Here is an 18,037-nt window from a genome sequence, read left to right as displayed (position 1 = left end):
CCATCAGTCTAACTCTGTACTACAACAAACAAACATGGCCAAACCGAAAAACTTTTCGAAAATCACCAAAATTAAGCCATTAAAGCAACGAAACACTGCATGTCATAGGAACTGTGACCGAATTTTCACATTAAACGACGTGAACTGCGTTGCGAGGCGTTCAGCGACAAGGCGAGGGAGCCTCACGACCCACAGCTCCGTCGCTCATCGATTGCGATGTTCTTCCTCGGTGGCACACTCGTGTGGGGGGCGAGGGGGGGGGGGCAGGCAACTCGCGGGCCGTCGGATTTGCTCCGTACATGACTGTGGGTCAAACGCCAAAAGAACTCGGAAGCGTCGATGTCGGAAAAAAAACGGAGGTCCCAGTTCCTGACATACACCTCCCCCTCCCTCCCTGCCCTCCCTGCCCTCTCTCCCTCCCTCCCTCCCACCCCTCCCTCCCTTCCCTCCATCCCCTCCCTCCCCTCCCTCCCTACATCCCCTCCATCCCCTCCCCTCCCTCCCCTCCCTCCCTCCCCTCCCTCCATCCCCTCCCTCCCATCCCTCCCATCCCTCCCCTCCCTGCCCTCTCTCCCACCCCTCCCTCCCTCCCTCCATCCTTCCCCTCCCTCCCTCCCTCCATCCCCTCCCTCCCTTCCCTCCCTCCCTCCCTGCCCTCTCTCCCTCCCTCCCCACCCTCCCTCCCTCCCTCCCCTCCCTCCATCCTTCCCCTCCCTCCCTCCCTTCCTCCCTTCCCTCCCTCCATCCCCTCCCTCCCCTCTCTCCCAACCTCACTTGTGCCTCGAATCACGAATGGGGCGTCGATTATCAACGCACCCGCATGGCACGCGACACGGAGGGGGGTGGAGGGTGGGTAGATAGGGGGTGGGGGGGGGGAAGAATGGGGGGAGGGGGTGAGGGGGATAGAATGGGAATTGGAATGGGGGGGTCGTCCCTCCCTCCCTCTCCCCCCCCCACCCGCCCCACCCTGCCCGCGTTCAAAGCGAAAACATGAAATTTTTAACGGCGCATTACGGGATTTGTTGCCAGCTCTCCTAGAGGCCCGTTTCCATCGCGCCATCAATAATGAAAATATTGCATTAAAGTTTGATTGCTGGCGGTGTGAGCGATTGTTTATTGCTGGACCGACGAACAAAAAACGAAAGAAGGAGGGTTTGTGCCGGGATTAATTCGGTTGTTGTTGTTGTTGGTGTCAAAAATTATATATTATAAAAAAATTTATTTAAGAAAAAAAAATTTGGCTGCGTTAGAGGAAACGTATCGTCGTCGCTTTTGCTCGAGACGCGTGAAATGTCGTGCGCCTGACGGGGCCGCGTGGCTTCTCGCTGCGGGGACAGCCACGGTTCTTTCGGTAAAGTCACGTGAAGGGAAGTAATAAAATAATAAAAATAAAACATAATAAAATAATAAAAATAAAACATAATAAAACGGGAAGGTGGCGAGTTCAAAGCGCGGTTGGGGGTTTCGCTCGTCACATCGTCGTCGTCGTCATCATTGTCGTCATCATCATCGTGATCATCGTTGTCGTCGTCGTCATCATCGTCGTCATCGTCATCATCATCGTTATCATCGTCATCATTTTCATAATCGGCGTCATCGTCATCATCGTTGTCATCATCGTCGTCATTATCGTCGTCATCGTCATCATCGTCGTCATCATCGTCATCATCGTCATCATCATCGTCGTCATCATCGTCATCATCATCGTCGTCATCGTCGTCATCATCATCGTCATCGTTATCATCATCATCGTCATCATCGTCATCGTCATCGTCATCATCATCGTCGTCATCATCATCGTCATTGTCATTATCGTCGTCATCATCGTCGTCATTGTCGTCATCATTGGCGTCATCATCGTCGTCATCATCGTCGTCATCGTCATCATCATCGTCGTCGTCATCGTCATCATCATCGTCATCGCCATCGTCGTCATCATCGTCGTGATCATCGTCATCATCGTCGTGATAATCGTCATCATTGTCATCATCGTCGTCATTGTCGTCGTCATCATCGTCGTCATTGTCGTCATCGTCATCATTGTCATCATCGTCGTCGTCATCAGCGTCGTCATTATCATCATCAGTGGGAGAGAGTGCTAGTCGATAACAACAATGGAAAGGTCACGAGTTCAAATCGTGGTTGGCGGTGTCGTTCACCTCATTGTCATCGTCATCATCATCATCATCGTCGTCATCATTATTGTTATCATCCCTCCCTACCTCCTGGGCTTGATGCAAAAATTAGTTTCATTTTGTGTGTGTGTGTGTGGGGGGGGGGGGGGGGGTGGGAGGTTGTGTAGTGGTTTGCACTCCACACTACAAACCCGGCCACCCGAGTTCGAATCCTGTTCACGGCCAACACCGGTGACGATTATCTGAAACGGTCATAGGCCTCAACTAGGTCGACCCAGCCTCAAATGAGTACCTGGTGCGGTGTGTAAAAACATCGCGTGTTGGAGAGTAAACCCACTGCAACATTTACAATTCCAATGCCGTGAAGTTTCGCCGGTAATAACAACAACGACAAAAACAACGACCAGCATCATCAGGTGACAGCCACGGAGTTGTGGAGAAATCCTCCCTCCCTGCTGCCGTCTTGAATGTCGCGGGGTTACTGTGCAACACACAGCCGGTTACTGCTCAACTTGTAACGAATTGGGCCCTATTTGTTCACGTGACAAACCCCTTACGATATGGCTGTGTCGGGGTGGCGGTGGCGAGTTTAACGGCCACATTTATATTTACGCGATATACACCTAAAATAAACTCCTTAAAAAAAGTATTTTTTAAAGCAACGGTTTTGTTAACAACTTCGTTGAACTCACGGTCAAGAAGTACGTCAATTTTTTTATCGATTTAAAGCTTTCGTGACTGCAGGGATTCATCTTCTTGGTTCTTTCGGTAAAGTCACGTAGAATGGAAATAATAAAATAGAACCTAATACAATAATTCTCACGACGTTTCGGCCACAACGCAAGCAGTCTGAATGTCATTCAGACTCTGTCTTCTCGACAGACCTGTTCTTCACCTGAGGACGGCTGCTTGCGCTGTGGCCGAAACGTCGTGAGAATTATTTTATTTGTTTTATTTTTATTATTTTATTATTTCCATTCTTCTACGTGACTTTACCGAAAGAACCAAGAAGAAGTACGTCAATGACGCGGCGCCTGCTCCCACATCAACGCTTACTTGAATTAATTGATTAATTTATAAATGAATCTTCAATGTGCAGTTCACACGGGGCAGGCGCGCCTGAGACACGTGGCACCAGCTTCTTTGGCGAGGCGATTCGAGAGTTTAGGGACCACTGCGTTTTTGACCTACACAAATATATATTTAAATAATAAGGCGTCCATATAAAATATCAATTGCTTTAAAGTATCTTCTTGGTTCTTTCGGTAAAGTCACGTAGAAGAGAAATAATAAAATAATAAAAATAAAACATAAGAAGATGAATCCCTGCAGTCACGAAAGCTTTAAATCGAAATTTAACTGCTTTAAAGTACCATTGGAACCTCATTTGCCAGTAAAAAATATGATAATTAGTTTTTTACCCTTTTATCTGGCCTTTTGGCGTCATCTGGTCCAACCCATGTGAGACTAGGCTCTAAGGAAAGCTGTCTCGGGTGTGGACCAATCAACTTCAAGGACAGTGCACATTATCAGAGTTATGTTTTTTTGTTTGCATTATGACTGCAGGTATTGTGGTCTATGCAAACATGACTCCTTGTAAAACAAGTGTCAGTTTGTTGCTTTAAAGTAGTGAATTAATTGATTAATTGATGCCGATTGATACCGGATCTGAGTACGTGTGCAAATTTTGGAATTGATTGGTCAACACGAAGTGAACGAAATGTAGATTACAAGATTTGACCACGACGCAGGAATCAAGTGAAGTGAAACCGTTGAAAAAAACACCCTTTTATGGACCATTACGATGGGTATTGAGTTGCGAATTTTCTTCTTTCTGCGGTTGCTGTTGTTCAAAATATCGGAGTCATATCGCTGGCGGCAATTCCGCGAAGGGCGCAAATAGGCGCGATGTGCAATTTTGACATCTGAATTCTGAATTGTTGGACGAGAAAGATAGAGAGAGAGAGAGGTGGAGTCCCCGGAATGAAACATTCACTCGTCCCGATGTCTCGTTTGCGACATCCGACGCTGTTTTTTTTTTAATATCTTTCCGCTTTGTCCACGTTGGTGGACAACCATCCCCCCCCAACAATCCACGCTCCACCCCCCCCCCCCCGCCCACTAACTAACCTCCACCCCCCAAAAATGAACAACGAAAAGAGGTCTTCTTGGTTCTGTCGGTAAAGTCACGTAGAAGGGAAATAATAAAATAATAAAAATTAAATATAATGAAATACAATTCTCACGACGTTTCGGCCACAACGCAGCAAGCAGCCGTCCTCAGGTGAAGAACAGGTCTGTAAAAAAGACATCGTCTGAATTGGCACCACCAGGCTTGGCAGCGTATATTTAAGCTGAGGTTGGAGGGGGGGGGAAGGGGCGCCTTGACAAAGGAATTTGCATATCAAGAGGAATTTACGCATTCCACAAGTAGTGACTAATCCCATATCTGTATTTCTCATAAATATGCTAAATTCCTCTTGAAATGCAAATTCCTTTGTCAAGGCGCCCCTTCCCTCCCTCCAACCCGGCTTAAATATACGCTGCCAAGCCTGGTGGTGCCCATTCAGACGCTGTCTTTCCGACAGCGTCTGGTAGATGGTCCAACGTCAATGCTGCACCACAGCGCCAACCCGACGAAATCTTACGAAAGTCCAAGACGAGGTTGTGAAATCTGCGGAGATACGTAAATAAAAAAATCTCCCAAAATTCCACGGAAATAGTGGAAAGAAAAAAAAAGCTCTCGCGAATAATCCCCCAGACGATCTCGATTAATTTTAAGAAATATTTACAGAATTCCCAACAAGATTTCTCACGCTCATGAAAAAAAACCTGCATACAATCGCTTAAAATCTCACCAGATCCCTCAAAATCCACATGCAGGACGTCATAAACATCGTACAAACTCCTCGGGATCTCATGAAATCAAACAAGATCCCACAAAATCCACACGAGATGTCATAAAACATCGTACAAACCCCACAGGATCTCGTAAAATCTCACAAGATCCCACAAAATCCCACAATATTTGACAATCTTACAAAATCTCGCCCGCCCCAACACATCCTAAAATATGTGAGAAAATCTCGTCGTAAGATGCTGGCAATGCTAATCAAAGGCTTGAAAACCTTCTCCCGGGGATTGGATAGTCCAAGGCTTGTGAGCCCCACCTCGTTGATGCCGCGCTAATGAATTACAAAGAACACTAAAGGGACCCGTCCGAGTCACAATATGCACAGTCTTCTTGGTTCTTTCGGTAAAGTCAAGAAGATGAATCTCTGCAGTCACGAAAGCTTTAAATCGAAATATGCACAGTATTTGATGTTAAATATTATAATTATTTATTATTAGTACGACTGCTACGCCTGTTTTACCCAGGAGAGCATCAAGTGAGCCTCAAGACTCTTGGTGTGTGTGTACGTTGAACTACTTTTGTACCATAACGTAGCCAACCGTGCGAATCGGAGGATGGGTGAGTGTGTGGATGAGTGACTGTGTGAGTGGGTGAGTGACTATGTGAGTGGGTGAGTGACTGTGTGAGTGGGTGAGTGACTGTGTGAGTGGGTGAGTGACTGTGTGAATGGGTGAGTGTGTGGGTGAGTGACTGTGTGAGTGGGTGAGCGACTATGTGAGTGACTGTGTGAGTGGTTGAGTGACTGTGTGAGTGTGTGAGTGACTGTGTGAGTTGGTGAGTGTGTGGGTGAGTGACTGTGTGAGTGGGTGAGTGACTGTGTGTGTGGGTGAGTGGCTGTGTGAGTGGGTGAGTGGCTATGTGAGTGGGTGAGTGGCTATGTAAGTGGGTGAGTGACTGTGTGAGTGGGTGAGTGACTGTGTGAGTGGGTGAGTGACTGTGTGTGTGGGTGAGTGACCGTGTGAGTGGGTGAGTGACTGTGTGAGTGGGTGAGTGACTGTGTGTGTGGGTGAGTGGCTGTGTGAGTGGGTGAGTGGCTATGTGAGTGGGTGAGTGGCTATGTGAGTGGGTGAGTGACTGTGTGAGTGGGTGAGTGACTGTGTGAGTGGGTGAGTGACTGTGTGTGTGGGTGAGTGACCGTGTGAGTGGGTGAGTGACTGTGTGAGTGGGTGAGTGACTGTATGAGTGGGTGAGTGACTGTGTGAGTGGGTGAGTGACTGTGTGAGTGGGTAATTGACTGTGTCAGTGGGTGAGTGACTGTGTGAGTGGGTGAGTGACTGTGTGAGTGGGTGAGTGACTGTATGAGTGGGTGAGTGACTGTGTGAGTGGGTGAGTGACTGTGTGAGTGGGTGAGTGACTGTGTGAGTGGGTGAGTGACTGTGTGTGTGGATGAGTGACTGTGTCAGTGGATGAGTGACTGTGTGAGTGGGTGAGTGACTGTGTGAGTGGGTGAGTGACTGTATGAGTGGGTGAGTGACTGTGTGAGTGGGTGAGTGACTGTGTGAGTGGGTGAGTGACTGTGTGATGTGGGTGAGTGACTGTGTGAGTGGGTGAGTGACTGTGTGAGTGGTGAGTGACTGAGTGAGTGGTGAGTATATGTGTGTTTGGGTGAGTGACTGTGTGAGTGGGTGAGTGACTGTGTGAGTGGGTGAGTGACTGTGTGTGTGGGTGAGTGGCTGTGTGAGTGGGTGAGTGGCTATGTGAGTGGGTGAGTGGCTATGTGAGTGGGTGAGTGACTGTGTGAGTGGGTGAGTGACTGTGTGAGTGGGTGAGTGACTGTGTGTGTGGGTGAGTGATCGTGTGAGTGGGTGAGTGACTGTGTGAGTGGGTGAGTGACTGTATGAGTGGGTGAGTGACTGTGTGAGTGGGTGAGTGACTGTGTGAGTGGGTAATTGACTGTGTCAGTGGGTGAGTGACTGTGTGAGTGGGTGAGTGACTGTGTGAGTGGGTGAGTGACTGTATGAGTGGGTGAGTGATTGTGTGAGTGGGTGAGTGACTGTGTGAGTGGGTAGTGACTGTGTGAGTGGGTGAGTGACTGTGTGTGTGGATGAGTGACTGTGTCAGTGGATGAGTGACTGTGTGAGTGGGTGAGTGACTGTGTGAGTGGGTGAGTGACTGTGTGAGTGGGTGAGTGACTGTGTGAGTGGGTGAGTGACTGTGTGAGTGGGTGAGTGACTGTGTGTGTGGGTGAGTGACTGTGTGAGTGGGTGAGTGACTGTGTGAGTGGGTGAGTGACTGAGTGAGTGGGTGAGTATATGTGTTTTGGGTGAGTGACTGTGTGAGTGGGTGAGTGACTGTGTGAGTGGGTGAGTGACTACGTGAGTGGGTGAGTGACTGTGTGAGTGGGTGAGTGACTCCTTGAGTGAGTGAGTGACTGTGTGAGTGGGTGAGTGACTGTGGGAGTGGGGGAGTGACTGTGTGAGTGGGTGAGTGACTGTGTGTGTGGGGTGAGTGACTGTGTGAGAGGGTAAGTGACTGTGTGAGTGGGTGAGTGACTGTGTGAGTGGGTGAGTGACTGTGTGAGTGGGTGAGTGACTGTATGAGTGGGTGAGTGACTGTGTGAGTGGGTGAGTGACTCCTTGAGTGAGTGAGTGACTGTGTGAGTGGGTGAGTGACTATGTGAGTGGATGAGTGACTGTGTGAGTGGGTGAGTGACTGTGTGAGTGGGTGAGTGACTGTGTGAATGGGTGAGTGTGTGGGTGAGTGACTGTGTGAGTGGGTGAGTGACTATGTGAGTGACTGTGTGAGTGGTTGAGTGACTGTGTGAGTGTGTGAGTGACTGTGTGAGTTGGTGAGTGTGTGGGTGAGTGACTGTGTGAGTGGGTGAGTGACTGTGTGTGTGGGTGAGTGGCTGTGTGAGTGGGTGAGTGGCTATGTGAGTGAGTGAGTGGCTATGTGAGTGGGTGAGTGACTGTGTGAGTGGGTGAGTGACTGTGTGAGTGGGTGAGTGACTGTGTGTGTGGGTGAGTGACCGTGTGAGTGGGTGAGTGACTGTGTGAGTGGGTGAGTGACTGTGTGAGTGGGTGAGTGACTGTATGAGTGGGTGAGTGACTGTGTGAGTGGGTGATAGACTGTGTGAGTGGGTAATTGACTGTGTCAGTGGGTGAGTGACTGTGTGAGTGGGTGAGTGACTGTGTGAGTGGGTGAGTGACTGTATGAGTGGGTGAGTGATTGTGTGAGTGGGTGAGTGACTGTGTGAGTGGGTGAGTGACTGTGTGAGTGGGTGAGTGACTGTGTGTGTGGATGAGTGACTGTGTCAGTGGATGAGTGACTGTGTGAGTGGGTGAGTGACTGTGTGAGTGGGTGAGTGACTGTATGAGTGGGTGAGTGACTGTGTGAGTGGGTGAGTGACTGTGTGAGTGGGTGAGTGACTGTGTGTGTGGGTGAGTGACTGTGTGAGTGGGTGAGTGACTGTGTGAGTGGGTGAGTGACTGAGTGAGTGGGTGAGTATATGTGTGTTTGGGTGAGTGACTGTGTGAGTGGGTGAGTGACTGTGTGAGTGGGTGAGTGACTACGTGAGTGGGTGAGTGACTGTGTGAGTGGGTGAGTGACTCCTTGAGTGAGTGAGTGACTGTGTGAGTGGGTGAGTGACTGTGGGAGTGGGGGAGTGACTGTGTGAGTGGGTGAGTGACTGTATGAGTGGGTGAGTGACTGTGTGAGTGGGTGATAGACTGTGTGAGTGGGTGATTGACTGTGTCAGTGGGTGAGTGACTGTGTGAGTGGGTGAGTGACTGTGTGAGTGGGTGAGTGACTGTATGAGTGGGTGAGTGATTGTGTGAGTGGGTGAGTGACTGTGTGAGTGGGTGAGTGACTGTGTGAGTGGGTGAGTGACTGTGTGTGTGGATGAGTGACTGTGTCAGTGGATGAGTGACTGTGTGAGTGGGTGAGTGACTGTGTGAGTGGGTGAGTGACTGTATGAGTGGGTGAGTGACTGTGTGAGTGGGTGAGTGACTGTGTGAGTGGGTGAGTGACTGTGTGTGTGGGTGAGTGACTGTGTGAGTGGGTGAGTGACTGTGTGAGTGGGTGAGTGACTGAGTGAGTGGGTGAGTATATGTGTGTTGGGGTGAGTGACTGTGTGAGTGGGTGAGTGACTGTGTGAGTGGGTGAGTGACTACGTGAGTGGGTGAGTGACTGTGTGAGTGGGTGAGTGACTCCTTGAGTGAGTGAGTGACTGTGTGAGTGGGTGAGTGACTGTGGGAGTGGGGGAGTGACTGTGTGAGTGGGTGACTGACTGTGTGTGTGGGTGAGTGACTGTGTGAGAGGGTAAGTGACTGTGTGAGTGGGTGAGTGACTGTGTGTGTGGGTGAGTGACTGTGTGAGTGGGTGAGTGACTGTGTGAGTGGGTGAGTGACTGAGTGAGTGGGTGAGTATATGTGTGTTTGGGTGAGTGACTGTGTGAGTGGGTGAGTGACTGTGTGAGTGGGTGAGTGACTGTATGAGTGGGTGAGTGACTGTGTGAGTGGGTGAGTGACTGTGTGAGTGGGTGAGTGACTGTGTGTGTGGGTGAGTGACTGTGTGAGTGGGTGAGTGACTGTGTGAGTGGGTGAGTGACTGAGTGAGTGGGTGAGTATATGTGTGTTTGGGTGAGTGACTGTGTGAGTGGGTGAGTGACTGTGTGAGTGGGTGAGTGACTACGTGAGTGGGTGAGTGACTGTGTGAGTGGGTGAGTGACTCCTTGAGTGAGTGAGTGACTGTGTGAGTGGGTGAGTGACTGTGGGAGTGGGGGAGTGACTGTGTGAGTGGGTGAGTGACTGTGTGTGTGGGTGAGTGACTGTGTGAGAGGGTAAGTGACTGTGTGAGTGGGTGAGTGACTGTGTGAGTGGGTGAGTGACTGTGTGAGTGGGTGAGTGACTGTATGAGTGGGTGAGTGACTGTGTGAGTGGGTGAGTGACTCCTTGAGTGAGTGAGTGACTGTGTGAGTGGGTGAGTGACTATGTGAGTGGATGAGTGACTGTGTGAGTGGGTGAGTGACTGTGTGAGTGGGTGAGTGACTGTGTGAATGGGTGAGTGTGTGGGTGAGTGACTGTGTGAGTGGGTGAGTGACTATGTGAGTGACTGTGTGAGTGGTTGAGTGACTGTGTGAGTGTGTGAGTGACTGTGTGAGTTGGTGAGTGTGTGGGTGAGTGACTGTGTGAGTGGGTGAGTGACTGTGTGTGTGGTGAGTGGCTGTGTGAGTGGGTGAGTGGCTATGTGAGTGAGTGAGTGGCTATGTGAGTGGGTGAGTGACTGTGTGAGTGGGTGAGTGACTGTGTGAGTGGGTGAGTGACTGTGTGTGTGGGTGAGTGACCGTGTGAGTGGGTGAGTGACTGTGTGAGTGGGTGAGTGACTGTGTGAGTGGGTGAGTGACTGTATGAGTGGGTGAGTGACTGTGTGAGTGGGTGATAGACTGTGTGAGTGGGTAATTGACTGTGTCAGTGGGTGAGTGACTGTGTGAGTGGGTGAGTGACTGTGTGAGTGGGTGAGTGACTGTATGAGTGGGTGAGTGATTGTGTGAGTGGGTGAGTGACTGTGTGAGTGGGTGAGTGACTGTGTGAGTGGGTGAGTGACTGTGTGTGTGGATGAGTGACTGTGTCAGTGGATGAGTGACTGTGTGAGTGGGTGAGTGACTGTGTGAGTGGGTGAGTGACTGTATGAGTGGGTGAGTGACTGTGTGAGTGGGTGAGTGACTGTGTGAGTGGGTGAGTGACTGTGTGTGTGGGTGAGTGACTGTGTGAGTGGGTGAGTGACTGTGTGAGTGGGGTGAGTGACTGAGTGAGTGGGTGAGTATATGTGTGTGTGGGTGAGTGACTGTGTGAGTGGGTGAGTGACTGTGTGAGTGGGTGAGTGACTACGTGAGTGGGTGAGTGACTGTGTGAGTGGGTGAGTGACTCCTTGAGTGAGTGAGTGACTGTGTGAGTGGGTGAGTGACTGTGTGAGTGGGGGAGTGACTGTGTGAGTGGGTGAGTGACTGTATGAGTGGGTGAGTGACTGTGTGAGTGGGTGATAGACTGTGTGAGTGGGTAATTGACTGTGTCAGGGGTGAGTGACTGTGTGAGTGGGTGAGTGACTGTGTGAGTGGGTGAGTGACTGTATGAGTGGGTGAGTGATTGTGTGAGTGGGTGAGTGACTGTGTGAGTGGGTGAGTGACTGTGTGAGTGGGTGAGTGACTGTGTGTGTGCATGAGTGACTGTGTCAGTGGGTGAGTGACTGTGTGAGTGGGTGAGTGACTGTGTGAGTGGGTGAGTGACTGTATGAGTGGGTGAGTGACTGTGTGAGTGGGTGAGTGACTGTGTGAGTGGGTGAGTGACTGTGTGTGTGGGTGAGTGACTGTGTGAGTGGGTGAGTGACTGTGTGAGTGGGTGAGTGACTGAGTGAGTGGGTGAGTATATGTGTGTTTGGGTGAGTGACTGTGTGAGTGGGTGAGTGACTGTGTGAGTGGGTGAGTGACTACGTGAGTGGGTGAGTGACTGTGTGAGTGGGTGAGTGACTCCTTGAGTGAGTGAGTGACTGTGTGAGTGGGTGAGTGACTGTGGGAGTGGGGGAGTGACTGTGTGAGTGGGTGACTGACTGTGTGTGTGGGTGAGTGACTGTGTGAGAGGGTAAGTGACTGTGTGAGTGGGTGAGTGACTGTATGAGTGGGTGAGTGACTGTGTGAGTGGGTGAGTGACTGTGTGAGTGGGTGAGTGACTGTGTGTGTGGGTGAGTGACTGTGTGAGTGGGTGAGTGACTGTGTGAGTGGGTGAGTGACTGAGTGAGTGGGTGAGTATATGTGTGTTTGGGTGAGTGACTGTGTGAGTGGGTGAGTGACTGTGTGAGTGGGTGAGTGACTACGTGAGTGGGTGAGTGACTGTGTGAGTGGGTGAGTGACTCCTTGAGTGAGTGAGTGACTGTGTGAGTGGGTGAGTGACTGTGTGAGTGGGGGAGTGACTGTGTGAGTGGGTGAGTGACTGTATGAGTGGGTGAGTGACTGTGTGAGTGGGTGATAGACTGTGTGAGTGGGTAATTGACTGTGTCAGTGGGTGAGTGACTGTGTGAGTGGGTGAGTGACTGTGTGAGTGGGTGAGTGACTGTATGAGTGGGTGAGTGATTGTGTGAGTGGGTGAGTGACTGTGTGAGTGGGTGAGTGACTGTGTGAGTGGGTGAGTGACTGTGTGTGTGGATGAGTGACTGTGTCAGTGGATGAGTGACTGTGTGAGTGGGTGAGTGACTGTGTGAGTGGGTGAGTGACTGTGTGAGTGGGTGAGTGACTGTGTGAGTGGGTGAGTGACTGTGTGAGTGGGTGAGTGACTGTGTGTGTGGGTGAGTGACTGTGTGAGTGGGTGAGTGACTGTGTGAGTGGGTGAGTGACTGAGTGAGTGGGTGAGTATATGTGTGTTTGGGTGAGTGACTGTGTGAGTGGGTGAGTGACTGTGTGAGTGGGTGAGTGACTACGTGAGTGGGTGAGTGACTGTGTGAGTGGGTGAGTGACTCCTTGAGTGGGTGAGTGACTGTGTGAGTGGGTGAGTGACTGTGGGAGTGGGGGAGTGACTGTGTGAGTGGGTGAGTGACTGTGTGTGTGGGTGAGTGACTGTGTGAGAGGGTAAGTGACTGTGTGAGTGGGTGAGTGACTGTGTGAGTTGGTGAGTGACTGTGTGAGTGGGTGAGTGACTGTGTGAGTGGGTGAGTGACTGTGTGAGTCTGTGTATGTGCATGTCGAACTTATTTCGTATCGTAATGTAGCCAACCGTGCTAATCGGAGGATGACTGAGTGTGTGGGTAACTGTTTAAGGACGGTATGGGGCTTAGTGGCAGTAAATAATGATTGCAGCGATGAGGACAGGCAGGGTCAAGTGAGGTAACTGGGTGAGGAGTCAACGCGGGCATAGAGATGGAACCCCCGAGGTGTTATAGTGAGGCACAAGAGAAAGTTCTGGAAAATGGGTGTGGCCGAGCCGAGCGGAAATAAAAGGCAATGCAGAGCGGGGCTCGGGGCTGCCATAGGGGGAGTGGGCCCGGGTAAATCTACGTGGCTGGGAGTCGGAGCCCTTCCCTGTACACCTTGGGGTGCAAGAGGGATGTCTTCTGGCTCCCACATTATTTAACATCTATTTCGACTACGTAGTTCGTGAGGCCTTGAATAGCTGTACCGGATGAATTTCCATCTGGTACAGATACAATGGGAGGCTGATCGATGCCCGGGTGTGGTCAATGGATGGCTCCGTATTGCTAAACCACGTTATGTATGCCGATGATCTGGTAATTGCTGCTCACTCAGGGGAGGAGTTGGAGGTGCTGCTGCTGAACCTGGAGCTTGTCAATAAGAAGTGGGGCCTTACCATCAGCCCCACCAAAACTAAGCACCTGCCTGGGTATTTTGTACCATCGGACACTCCACCCCCACAATTTCCAATTGGTAATGGGGCAGTTGTGGAGAGAGTGGAGAGTTTCCCATACCTGGGCAGTGTGCCCATGACTGGCTCCGGTTTAACAGCAGAGGTGTCCGAATAAGTGGAGCAGCATTATCTTTTCATCAGTTGCGTAATGCTATGTGAAAGCTGCCTGGTCTGTCGCTCCGCATGAAGCTTCAGGTCTTCTCGGCCACACTCATTCCCTCCCTTCTCTACGCTTGCGAAACGTGGACCTTCATAATGGAACATTTCGCCAGTTAGCAACATTTAGGCTGGCCTGCCTACGATCCATCCTGGGTTTAACCAGGCTGGATTGTTTTAGGAGCTCACATATCCTTGAAAGATCTGGACAAAGCCCCATCGGTGAGCTCCTCTGGCAGGCAAGGCTGCGTTGGCTGGGTCATGTAGCCCGCATGCCCAAAGAGTTTTTGTTCAGTCAGATCGAAGGGGCTAAACGGGCGCGGCACGGGCTGGAGAAGAGATGGAGTGATGTGGTACAGGAGGACGTGGAGTTGAGTGGACTTGCCAATGACTGGTACCAGCGGTGTCAAGATTGGCCTCAGTGGAGGAGGCTTGTGAAGGACGCTACTGGGCAGTTGGAGGCAGTCGCCCTCCAACAACAACGGAGGGCGGTGGAGTGACGCTCACAACAACGAGCGGAGTGCCGGGTGGCTAAAGCACAGCAAGTTGGTACAGTAGGGGGCACAGGTGGCGCATCAGCCAGTCATCTCGGTCATCTCGGTCAGTCGACTCGTGACACCTGCTGGGTCTGCCCGTGACCTCCTGCCGGCGGGCGTTCGACACTTCACGTGGCCTCAAGGTGCACATGGCCTGGCACAAGCGTCGTGGTGACGTCACCGCCACTTAGTGGCGAATGGCGGTTGTTGTTGTTGTGTGTGTGCATGTCAGTGTCATTGTCAGTGCGCGTGGGGGAGCGGTGGCCGCAGTGGTCAGTGCCGCTGCGAACCCGGCGACCCGTTCGTTCGATTTCCACCGCCTCCAACAAATCCAGTGATGGCGATTATCTGAACCCGCTCCTGGGGTCATCTTCCAGGTCGACTCAGCCTACAAATGAGTACAGTACCTGGCGTGATGTGAAGTGGGAAGAAAAATAATCATTGCCACCGGTGGCTGTGGACATGAGGTAGGGGATCCTGGTCAAGTTCACGCAAAATAGACTCACGCAAAGAGCCACAGACTCACGCGGAGAGTTACAGACTCACACATAGAGCCATAGACTCTTGCAGAGAGCCACAGACTGACACGGAGACCTACAGACTCACACAGAGACCCACAGACTCACACAGAGACCCACAGACTCACAGAGACCCACATACTCACACAGAGACCCACATACTCACACAGAGACCCACAGACTCACACAGAGACCCACAGACTCACACAGAGACCCACAGACTCACACAGAGACCCACAGACTCACACAGAGACCCACAGACTCACACAGTGACCCACAGACTAACACAGAGACCCACAGACTCACACAGAGACCCACAGACTCACAGAGACCCACAGACTCACACAGAGACCCACAGACTCACACAGAGACCCACATACTCGCACAGAGACCCACAGACTCACACAGAGACCCACAGTCTCACGCAGAGACCCACAGACTCACACAGAGACCCATAGACTCACACAGAGACCCACAGTCTCACGCAGAGACCCACAGTCTCACACAGAGACCCATAGACTCACACAGAGACCCACAGTCTCACACAGCAGAGACCCATAGACTCACACATAGAGACCCACAGACTCACACAGAGACCCACAGACTCACACAGAGACCTACAGACTCGCACAGAGACCCACAGACTCACACAGAGACCCATAGACTCACACAGAGACCCACAGTCTCACGCAGAGACCCACAGTCTCACACAGAGACCCATAGACTCACACAGAGACCCACAGTCTCACACAGCAGAGACCCATAGACTCACACATAGAGACCCACAGACTCACACAGAGACCCACAGACTCACACAGAGACCTACAGACTCACGCAGAGACCCACAGACTCACACAGAGACCCACAGACTCGCACAGAGACCCACAGACTCACACAGAGACCCACAGACTCACACAGAGACCCACAGACTCACGCAGAGACCTACAAAATCACACAGAGAGCCCACATACTCACACAGAGACCCACAGACTCACACAGAGATCCACAGACTCACACAGAGACCCACAGACTCACACAGAAAGGCGGCGGCTACGTCCTGGGTAGGAACCCGGCCTCTGATCGGTTGCCGACTCAGCGTCTCTGACGTCCGTGCCATCCCAGCCTGCGCCTGCGTCTGTTTATTACTGCGGTCATTGATTTAACTTTGATCGATGGGGTAGGTGAGCGGAAAGCCGGGGCATATATAGAGACGCCGAGCACGAGAGGCTGATTAAATAGCCATAAATAAAAAAAACACGTCGATTGGGGAGCAGAGCCGGGTCATTTGTAAGCGAGGATTACGGTCATTTTAGTGTTGTTCAGAGTTGGCCCAACCTCAAGATGAAGACGATCGGATGATTCCACTCGTGCGCAGAGAGAAAAAACTCGAAAAAAGAGAGCTCTAATTGAAGGGACTCGTTACCCGCTCCCCTAACCCACCCACCCACCAACCCATCCACCCACTTAACCCACCCACCTAACCGACCCAACCCACTTAACCCACCACCATACCAAATCATCCAACCCACCTTACTCACTGAACCCACTCACCTAACCCACCCACCCAACCCACCCACCCAACCCACCCACCACAACCCACCCACCCAACCCACCCACCCAAACAACCCACCCACTCAACCCACCTTATTCAGTGAACCAACCCACTCAACCCACCCACTCAACCCACCCACCACAACCCACCCACCCAACCCACCCACCCAAACAACCCACCCACCCAACCCATCTTACTCAGTGAACCCACTCACCTAACCCACCCACCCAACCCACCCACCCAACCCACCCACCACAACCCACCCACCCAACCCACCCACCCAAACAACCCACCCACTCAACCCACCTTACTCAGTGAACCCACTCACCTAACCCACCCACCCAACCCACCCACCCAACCCACCCACCCACCACAACCCACCCACCCAACCCACCCACCCAAACAACCCACCCACTCAACCCACCTTACTCAGTGAACCCACTCACCTAACCCACCCACCCAACCCACCCACCCAACCCACCCACCACAACCCACCCACCCAACCCACCCACCCAAACAACCCACCCACTCAACCCACCTTACTCAGTGAACCCACTCACCTAACCCACCCACCCAACCCACCCACCCAACCCACCCACCCACCACAACCCACCCACCCAACCCACCCACCCAAACAACCCACCCACTCAACCCACCTTACTCAGTGAACCCACTCACCTAACCCACCCACCCAACCCACCCACCCAACCCACCTTACTCACTTAACCCACCCACACAACGCACCCACCTAACCCACCCACCTAACCCACCCACCCAACCCACCCACCCACTCACTGAACCCACCCACCCAACCCACCCACCCAACCCAACCCACCCACCTAACCCATCTACCCAACCCACCCACCCAACCCACCCACCCAACCCAACCCACCCACCCAACCCATCTACCCAACCCACCCACCCAACCCACCCACCCAACCCAACCCACCCACCTAACCCACCCAACCCACCCACCCACCCAACCCACCCACCTAACCCATCTACCCAACCCACCCACCCAACCCACCCACCCAACCCAACCCACCCACCTAACCCACCCACCCACCCAACCCAACCCACCCACCTAACCCATTTCACAGCGTGCATCGGGATGCTATTTCAGGTCACGTGGTGCGGCAGTTGCAAACCAAAGTTGTTTCATTAAAATCCCCACGTGGTTTTGATCTCCGACTGGCAGATCGCGTGCACGCGGTGGCGGGTCAGGGAAAGTGTGCGGCCCTCCAAGCTCATCGTTCACGACGTCTTGGCCAGAGTGTTTTAATCTTAATTTTGGAGCTTTCGTGACTGCAGGAATTATTCTTTGGTTCTTTCGGTAAAGTGACGTATAAAGATAAAATAATAAATTTCGATTTAAAGCTTTCGTGACTGCAGGGATTCATCTTCTTGGTTCTTTCGGTAAAGTCACGTAGAAGGGAAATAATAAAATAATAAAAATAAAACATAAAATAATTCTCACGATGTTTCGGCCACAACGCAAGCAGCCGTCCTCAGGTGAAGAACAGGTCTGTCGAGAAGACAGAGTCTCAATGAAACACCCCAGGCTTGGAGCGTCTATTTAAGCTTAGATATCAAACTTAAGAAAATGTTGAAGTAATGCAACTCAGTGAGTCGGCTAACACAACAGTTTTACCTCCTCGTTCGTTTGTTTTGTCTTTCTCTCTAAAACCATCCACGCCACATCGGCCGAATCGGGACGCGAGGCTACGGTGGCTAGGAGATGTTAACAACCTCGCCTGGTATACAGGAGGTCGTGGGTTCGATCCCTACCCTAACGCCTGTTGTATATTTGGAGTTTGCGTGTCTCTCTCTCTCATCATCATCACGGTGGCTAGGAGATGTTAACTACCTCGCCTGGTA

The 18,037-nt window shown here is 51.7% G+C and overlaps 1 protein-coding gene across 1 annotated transcript in view; it reads left to right on the top strand.

Moving 5' to 3' along the window:
• Positions 1–2,653, top strand: part of LOC133357019 (octopamine receptor-like) — a 13,690-nt gene extending 11,037 nt beyond the window's left edge. The window contains exon 3 of the mRNA XM_061574760.1: positions 2,632–2,653. Within this exon, the coding sequence (XP_061430744.1) occupies positions 2,632–2,653 (22 nt within the window). The remainder of the gene's footprint in view (positions 1–2,631) is intronic.
• Positions 2,654–18,037: the final 15,384 nt, after the last annotated feature.

The sequence above is a fragment of the Lethenteron reissneri genome, chromosome 56 (genome assembly GCF_015708825.2).
Source record: "Lethenteron reissneri isolate LAM-NWPU_2019-01 chromosome 56, ASM1570882v1, whole genome shotgun sequence".
Classification (NCBI taxonomy): Eukaryota; Metazoa; Chordata; class Hyperoartia; order Petromyzontiformes; family Petromyzontidae; genus Lethenteron; species Lethenteron reissneri.
Note: the sequence above shows the minus strand (reverse complement) of the source record. Positions and strands in the feature narration are given on the sequence as shown.